We start from the raw sequence: 8,527 nt of genomic DNA, 5'->3' as shown, positions 1-8,527 counted from the left end.
AATGCCCTTCAGTAATGTATATTCACAGTCCAAGCAAACGGTAATCCTAGGCCTAGCATATTTGTCAACGGCATTGGCGTATGTTGATGCATTTGTAAACATGGCAGAAATATGCAGTGTAAGTATAACACATGGAGAACTTGCACATGGTCTGTACTATTTTGTATTAGTAAAGCGTGTGCATCGGAACCACTACTAAATGGGCAATGTAACTTTCGGATAGTAAACAGTGATACATTTCGGTGAACACCTTGCTTTTCAATTGAAATGTAGTAAGTATATGATTACATCGGGGTAACGTATATTTCAATCAAGGAGTGATCCCTTATTTCAGGAGGTTTTCTTAATATCATGTAATTCAGTTGCAACCTTTTGATACATTTTTCTTCTTTTGGTGCCACATGTACTTTTGATGCGGGAGAGGGGTAAAGGGTAATGGTGAAATACTCCTTCAGGAAGCGGCAACGCATTTGATCAAAGCAATATTCTGGTCGCAGCCTCAGGTTGAAAAAGTGACAGTAGTGTCCTTTTCGCCCGCTAAGTAATATTTATATTGACAATAAAACGCCATAATGTCCCCAAATGGTTCCTCTGCCCGATTTGCTTGACTGGTAACTAGCCCATTACGGTTATACGATATGATCTGGTCTCAATACGGCAAATAACTGATTTGTTGGAATAAAGGTGGCACATCGGCAATTATATTAATATAAACATAGAGATCTAAAGATAACCTTTATCAATACCTATAAATAATGCGTTTCAAGGCATTTTCACAAGTTCAACGCACTTTTGAATATTCTAGCATTGATATGTCTATCAAACGCCATCGGAGCTTATTCAGTCAGTCATATCTATTCAGTGATATCGTCTTTAATTGTGACTGTCACTATGCCCCACTGGTCAAACACCGATGACATATCGGAATAACATTAGAGACACTAACAGGAGTTCCAATAAGCGTTTAGGACTTTTTACTTACCAAAAACTCCATTTCCTTGAAGAAAAATTGGCAAGTAAGGAACGCCACCATGGTATGTATGTGTTTTGACCATCACTTTGATGATTTTATCAAGATGTGACTTATTGCTCTGTCCTGGTAAACAGGATAGCAAACATTCCGAGCTAAGATGTCCATACAGAATGCATCAATGACAAGCGAGCTGGCACTAAAAAGGGGCTGATGTCAGGTATAGGGTTCTATTCAAGATTTTAAACGATCTTTTTATTTTTAACATCACGCTAATATAGGGGTACCACAATGTCTTATTATGTTGCTATCTTTACTTCAGGAACCTTACATTTATAATTTTAGTCTAATTTTGTTCTTTCTCTTTCTAGGGTTAGAAAGCATCACATCACCATCTTCAACAAATTCGACAAATGGATCATTTCTGATTAGTCGTCTTTGGCAGTTACAATGAAGTAAAAAAACAATTAAAGAACAGCGAGAAATACATAAACAATTGATGTTCAAGGTCATAACCTTGACCTCTTGACCTTGGTAATACACGTGACCTCACCCTGGATTACTACAGCTACAAGTGCGACATCGCCCCAACCTACTACCCCTTGCGGCCGAAAAAGCACGTGACCTTTATGGCAGGCGGAAAGGATACAAAGAAATTCAGCACGAACATTGCCCTGAGAGAGAGCTATACTGTGCGTTATTTACTGGAGAGATTCCGTACGAAGCTGACGCGGCATTTCATCTTTTCGCCATCCGTCTTCGAGGTGATGCGAAATGAGCAACTCTTCTCTTCTGAGTCGTTACACTTGATTAGAGTAAGTATTATACGTCAAGTCCTAGTAGATGAAGTGCCATTAGGCCATATCCCTGAAAACATTTAAGGATTGCATATTTTCGCCCAACGAAACACCCAAGCTCAAAACATACATGCATTTTGCATCGCTTCAGACCAGTTTTATGGTAAAAGGTATTGAATGTGAGATGGTAAGACATTTTCTTTCTTCCTCCAGGCCGAACGTAACAACGTCAGAAGAGTTGGCCGCCTCCTAGACCTGCTGAAATACGAAGGCGTCCGCACATTCAACATATTCCTTTTGGTGCTCCGCAAGTCGGGACATGGTTGGCTGGCAGAAGAATTGGAACAAGAGACAAGGCATGCTATTGGTGGAGGGCCCTCGGAAGATGAGGACGAAAGGGAGTCGTCTCTGATGGGAGATGGTCGGGTGAGTAGGAGACTGCTGCAGACGGTCGGTTGCACTCACGATGCAGTGTTTTACAAAACGATGGCTTGCGATTAGACATGGATGCGTTGACCAACACCATCGCTATTGGGAGCGTAACGATCCCTCTGATCAGCTTTGCATCCTCTTCCATCCCACTTGTGTAGCCTACAGGGGGCGCTGGCTAACAGTCGATTTTAGTTATTGTCCATGGGCATCTTAAACATTTTCCAGAAATGAGAGAAGTCAGAATCAAAAACCGAATGTTACCCATTCAAATTCCAACTTTAAAATACCAGTAGTTCTTGGCTGTCTAAACTCGATGTTCTTTTTCTTTCCAAGTCAAACCGAGCAGTTCCCTACGCGAACAGGAATGACACGGAATACAGTGTGAGGAGTTCTAAAGACATCGACTACGTTAGCGACAATCCCAACTCTGGTGACCTTGGTATGACCTTCGAAAAAGGGACAGATAACAGATACTTGGCTTATAAGGTGAGTATGTCTTGTTGGTATCTCACCAAGCTTAACCATTTTGTCTTAAGCTCCAATTGCAATAATCATACATATGCACACATGAAATAGAGTACATGCATATCTCATGGGGATAAGAGCCATCTAGTGGCAAGGTGGGGAATTTAGTCATGCTCATGCGAATCGTTTTTACTGCATTATAGTATCGGTGTTATCTCTTTATGGTACGTGAGCTTCATTGAGACCCGACGAGAGTCAGTTAGGTAAACAAAGAACTCAATGAGCTGACTACTGAACTAATGATAGTTACTGTAATCACCGACCACTTTGTCCAAATAATGAGTTTATGTTCTCTATTGGCTCCCTTTAACTCTTTCAGAAAATCAAAACTGTGGAACCTCGTCCACACCTGACGAAACGAAGAGATCTCCAAATCGCTGCTTCACATCAATTGGAGAACCTCATGGTCCATTACGACACCGAGAAAAAACACTACCAGAAAAAAGTTCGATCGCTCCGCAGTGAGGAGAAAGGGTTAAAATGGCTGCTGAACATCAATGCTTTAAAACAAGAACAGGCCCGAAAAAAGTATGACGTCGTAAATGTTATGAATCGGGAAATGGAATACGTCACGGCGAAGAATTTCCGGTTGGCGCATTTCTTCAAAAATCTGTAGGACATTAGCGGAAAAAACAATGATAGGCCAAAAACTGAAATTATACCTGAATAGCGGGACCGTAGGAGCAAGACGTTGGCGTTGGGTTTCGCTTCCCGCCCACTCGAGGTTATCAGACTGTGATATGATTTCAATAAATCAAAATATATACATGTACGTCTGTGTTTCTCTTCTCTCTTCCCAGCCCAACCCATTTGCTCAATGACGTGCGCATGTCGCCATTCCAGTTTCCATATCGAATCATTGAACACATGGTAAAACACATTTAATACCTCAGATACAAGCTGTGAAATTTCTGAAGATGCTCCGACAGCGAACCTCCTCGCATCGGCATCTGCGCCTATCAGATGGGACAGGTTTAGGCAGGTTTAGCAATCCCTGTAAACAATGAAGGTCTGTCGTCATAAAGTCATGCTAATTCTTCTCACCTACAGGCCAGTTCAATACCATCGCCATCTCTTGTCAATGAGGCCAACTGAGAATTATGCACGCATTCATCTAACTGTCTACGGAAAGGTGCCCATCGATCTGTAGTCAGTGTTCCCATGAGGAGCCACATGTACATATACATACCACAAGAAGTGCATTTAGTACATTTAGTTGCCTATGCATGATCTACGGCTTCAAGTCTACATTCGTCAGGCAGCACCCGCGAGCAAAGGAAGAAAGGTAGGAAATTGTGCGGCATGTTGGCAATAGGCCTTGTTGACTTGCTACATTCAAGGTCTTCACCACTATGCTACGTCGTTCTGGAGCACTGTATTTGACTCTATATTGCATTGTAGAGTATGCATGCAATCCCGTCATGCAGTATCCTCTGATCGTGAACGACAAAGGTCATTCGGTATGTCCGGTCCGTGCTGTCACAGTACCTCTGTCCTCACTGTGCAGCTTTTGGCTACGCACGGTACCATTTGCCATTGATGACAAGTCAATGACAAGTGCGAGAACCTTAGAGTAACCAGACTGGAACTGGACCCTTTCTCTGTACTTGTGGACGTCGTCGTCTTGAAGGCAAACAATTTTACCACACTGATGGCAACTGCCTTCCATTTTCAGCAAAACTTCCAGTGTATCGTCCGATCCCAAAAATGGACATCGTCCGACTGCTGAATGCGTGTGAAACTGGTCAACTTTCCGAAGACCTCGTCAACGAGGTGAAGTCTCACACGACTGACGTGAACTGCAGTGCTGCCAAATACATCAGGCGGCCACTTCACGTAGCCATCGAATATGGTCACAAAGACATCTTGAATTTTCTCATCGAAAATGGCGCCGATTTGGAATCGTCTGCTCTTGATGGTTCTTCGCCCCTAATCCTTGCTGCAAGACGCGGCGAGGCTAGAGTCATGAAGAAACTTTTGGACAGAGGTGCAAATATCAATGTTCAAAACAAATACTTGGAGAGGCCCCTCCATCTTGCTTGCCGGAGTTCTGACGTCACTACCGTGAGGAAGATCCTTGAGTTGGGTGCTGACGTCATGAGTTTTGACAGTGTTGACACTCCCCTCCACATTGCAAGCAGACGAGGGGCTGTTGACATATGCACTGTTCTGTTGGACGCTGGAGCAGACGTGGATGCTTTGAATAAACATAACTTGACGTCCCTTCATGAGGCTTGTAACCGTGGTAACGCTCAAGTGGTCGAGATTCTGATAAAAAGAAGAGCAGATATTCATCATCTTGGGAAGGGAAAGACGCCATTTGCATTAGCCTGCTTGAATGGAAATGTAAACATCATACGCATGCTCCTTCAGAGAGGATGTGAAGTAAATGTATACTCTGCGACAGAGCTACCACCTATTTGCGTTGCGTATAACGAACAGAATGTACCACTTATGAAGTTGCTTCGAGAGTTTGGCGCGGAAGTCCCGCCTGAGCGAATGACATATCTTCATATCGCTTGTCTCCTTGGCGACCTGGAAGAAGTTGACAAGCTCCTAGCCAGGGAGGACATCCCTAAGCATGCCAAGGACGGCCGTGGCAACACCGCGCTTCATATCGCGGTGCGAAAAAACCATCTCGGTGTAGCGGATTTGTGTCTTCAAAATGGCATTGACGTGAACTTTATGGACCAAGAGAGGAACACGGCACTACATTTGGCGACAAGGCAGCGCAATGCCGCACTCGTTGATTTGCTTCTTCAGTACAACGCGAAATCTAACTGGAAGAACTTCGAAGGGTTCACCCCTCTTCACATCGCCGCATCAAACGGTGACATTGATTTGCTTAAGAAGTATTTGAATGCCACAGAATCCCCAGCCGGAACTTTCGATTTGAAATCTGCATTACGCATGGCAGCACGTGGTGGTCACGTGTCATGCATGGAACTGCTAATCCAAAATGGCGCCCAGTTAGACCCAGAGGAGGGTCGACAGTTCTTACTCAGTGCCGTCGAGGATGGTTATCTGGAACTTGTAGATGTTCTCATGGAGAAGTATCTGATCACAGCAGACGTAAAGCACTTCTTTTCTCAGCGCGGCCTCCACCAGGTCTGCTGGCGTGCAGATCTGTACCACTTTCAGAGAATAGTCGATTTCGGGGTTGATGTTGACTGCTGCGGCTCAGGGGGCGACAGTGCACTCCACTTTTGCGCGGTCCACGGTATTACGCACGCTGCGTCCGTCCTAATACAGTTAGGCGCCACAGTGGACTTGGCTGACGTGAATGGGATCACGCCCCTGATGACGGCCTGTCTCCATGGACACCAGGCAATTGTCAAACTATTCTTAGAAAACAAGGCAGATGCCTTGAAAAAGGACAACCGTGGTCAACAGGCCCTCCATTACGCCAGCGAGAGGGGCAACCTTAAAATCATCAGAGAGCTTCTGAAACAAGTGCCGGAAATAGACATCAATGCCAAAAGCAAAGAGGGAGAAACTGCACTTCACAGAGCAGCCGAAAGAGGGCACCTCTTCTGTGTCCTTGACCTTCTGTCACGTGAAGCACACGTTAACGCAACTGATTCAAAATCCCGCACCCCGTTTGCCGCTGCGTGCGCAAATATCTTCGAGATGTCTGGAATGAGACGATTTGTTCGGGCTCGAGTTGAAACTCTAATGAACAAACGGTCAACTTCTGGTATAGAGATCATGGAGTTGCTCCTCCTAACGGGGTGTGATGGAAGAATTAAAGACATCAACCAGGAAACTCCGTTCATATCTTTGGTGCGGAAGCGTCTTGGTACCAACCCAGCCACCGGAGCAAGGGATTTCCAGTACCTGTTCGATGACGACCTCTCCACATCAATCTTCCATTTGTTACAGGTAACTACTTTCTCCAGTCACTCTCCCGTCTTATTCGGGGCCAAGATGAACCTTGAAAAATGTTCACAAGTGGCGAATACCCTATCAACAACTGGCCCCTTTTGAAGACCATGCAGACCCCCTACTAGTTTTGTATTGTATTTAGAAACGAGGGGATCTCTCGATGGCCCTGTTCCACGTTTCACTCCATGGTCGTAACTAGCCAGTGTACTGGGGTCCCATAAAAGTCAAGTGATTTGCCTTTCCCCCTCCCCTTACCGGAGGCTGACAACGGGTCTGGCGCGGATAATTCTCAATTTACCTACATAGAATTAGTATTTTTCTTTTAACTTTTCGTTACAGGACGCCTGCTACGCCCAAGGCGATCTTGAAAGCACACTATGGCTGACCTTGGGGAACATTGAACTTCTGATCAAGAAAACCTTGGCGTTTTTGATCATAGCAGGCTGTGGGTCAGAGACCATTATCAGTGACACCCTACTGACAAGAATATTCATCCAGAAGGACTTCGATTCTTTTCGTCTGCTTCACCGATGTTGTTATCGCCTGACTGATGACGTCATTCAAGCCACGCTGACTGAAGTGCCCCTACCGGTGGATACACTCAACGAATTCTTGGACATTTTCCGAGAGGTTCCGACGTTGAAGTTGCTCTGCCGAGCAGCGGTTCGGGGTCATGTTCGGAAACTGAACAAGGGGTGTTTATCAACTGCAGTCCAAACTTTCCACATCCCTCAAGTGTTGAAGAATGTGTTGTTGTTCAGCACGAAAGCGTCCAATTATATCTTCGTTGCTCCAGACGAGGTTAAGTTCCCCTATACGCCGTTTGGACATTTAGTTGATTGAGATCATAATGAAAACACTCGTGGACAAAGAGACTTCAGGCTGTTCGCAAATTTACTCCCTCGTTTGACAATGCAAATAAAACACTTGAAATAGCAGACTGAAAAAGAAATATCAGTGGCACCGCATGCGTCCCCTTGACCTGGCAGGCAAAACAATCGTCAGTCGCTACTGGTGTAAAATGTATCGAACGGCACCAAAATGAAACACAATGAAACCTGTATTAGCACAACATGTGATTTTATAGAGCTCGAAACCCCAAAAAAACTATATAAATTCTTATCTGAACGTCTCATCTTTTTCATACTTCGTGACATGTACGTACGTTGCTGTATGGAACAATGTACAGCCTTTTGTACACAGGGCCGCGACCTCTCAACCGGCTGTATAATGGCGTGACAGTGCATTGAACTCAAAATACATTGGTACATATGCGGTAGAATGAACAAGAAAAATGAACAAGACATCCGATAAAATGATGAAATTGAAAATAAAGTTGAAAGGAATTGAAAAAAAATTAAAAGGAAGAGTCCAACTCTATTGGTCAGGCTACTTGCCGCTGCCTATTCACGAGTGCTATCCCACTACTGCTCAACACGGGAACTTTTGCCTGCTGTGTTTCCACCCTGGGCCGGTACGTTCCTCCTTAGACAACCTGGTCGTCTCGGGATCCCCCAAGATCACCATATTGATGCCAAGCTTAGTGCGGACACCCGATCAACATAGAGCGACGACAAGCAGGGCTCCCGGCCTCAAGCCGTTCACCTCCCTAAGCCTCCAAGTAACTGGATTACAGGAGCACGCCACAACTCCCAGCGAGAGAAATGCGGTCAGACAGGCTATTTGAAGTCAATGAATAGATTATGATAATTTGTCATGTGACGTCACGTATTCACAGGCGGTATGAATTTCTGAAAAACGAAGTAATTACTCCGGCGTTTGAAAGCATTTTCGAAGCGTGTTGAGTCTCTCTTTTCCGGTTAATCGATGAATTATTAAACCTTTAGATTTTAGTATGAATACAATTTGCTTCAGAGCTGTATGTACACAATGCTTAGGATACAAAACCGCTTTCAGG

General features: G+C 44.6%; 2 protein-coding genes across 4 annotated transcripts; both read left to right on the top strand.

Moving 5' to 3' along the window:
* The first annotated feature begins 185 nt into the window (after positions 1-185).
* LOC135494932 (uncharacterized) lies at positions 186-3,506 on the top strand. 3 transcript variants are annotated; one of them, XM_064783277.1, is made up of 5 exons: positions 186-272; positions 1,342-1,785; positions 1,981-2,193; positions 2,533-2,685; positions 3,044-3,506. In XM_064783277.1, exons 2-5 carry the CDS (start codon positions 1,600-1,602, stop codon positions 3,338-3,340), a joined length of 849 nt encoding a protein of 282 aa, XP_064639347.1. In that variant the 5' UTR covers positions 186-272; positions 1,342-1,599; the 3' UTR covers positions 3,341-3,506. The 3 variants fall into 3 exon arrangements, with proteins under 3 accessions (XP_064639347.1, XP_064639346.1, XP_064639349.1); XM_064783276.1 differs by lacking the exon at positions 186-272 and adding an exon at positions 823-1,034; XM_064783279.1 differs by lacking the exon at positions 186-272 and adding an exon at positions 1,173-1,190.
* A 407-nt stretch (positions 3,507-3,913) lies between these two features.
* Positions 3,914-7,890, top strand: LOC135494931 (ankyrin-1-like). Its single transcript, XM_064783275.1, has 3 exons — positions 3,914-4,009; positions 4,400-6,606; positions 6,949-7,890. The coding sequence occupies exons 2-3, from the start codon at positions 4,432-4,434 to the stop codon at positions 7,450-7,452; spliced, it is 2,679 nt and encodes an 892-aa protein (XP_064639345.1). The 5' UTR covers positions 3,914-4,009; positions 4,400-4,431; the 3' UTR covers positions 7,453-7,890.
* Positions 7,891-8,527: the final 637 nt, after the last annotated feature.

The sequence above is a fragment of the Lineus longissimus genome, chromosome 10, assembly GCF_910592395.1.
Source record: "Lineus longissimus chromosome 10, tnLinLong1.2, whole genome shotgun sequence".
In the NCBI taxonomy this organism is placed as follows: Eukaryota; Metazoa; Nemertea; class Pilidiophora; order Heteronemertea; family Lineidae; genus Lineus; species Lineus longissimus.
Note: the sequence above shows the minus strand (reverse complement) of the source record. Positions and strands in the feature narration are given on the sequence as shown.

Coding starts and splice junctions, on each gene's coding strand:
- LOC135494932 (XM_064783277.1), top strand. CDS start 1,600: ATGGCAGGCGGAAAGGATACAAAGAAATTCAGCACGAACATTGCCCTG. Junction 2,194..2,532: donor CTCTGATGGGAGATGGTCGG/GTGAGTAGGAGA, acceptor TTTCTTTCCAAG/TCAAACCGAGCAGTTCCCTA. Junction 2,686..3,043: donor ACAGATACTTGGCTTATAAG/GTGAGTATGTCT, acceptor TAACTCTTTCAG/AAAATCAAAACTGTGGAACC.
- LOC135494931 (XM_064783275.1), top strand. CDS start 4,432: ATGGACATCGTCCGACTGCTGAATGCGTGTGAAACTGGTCAACTTTCC. Junction 6,607..6,948: donor CAATCTTCCATTTGTTACAG/GTAACTACTTTC, acceptor TTTTCGTTACAG/GACGCCTGCTACGCCCAAGG.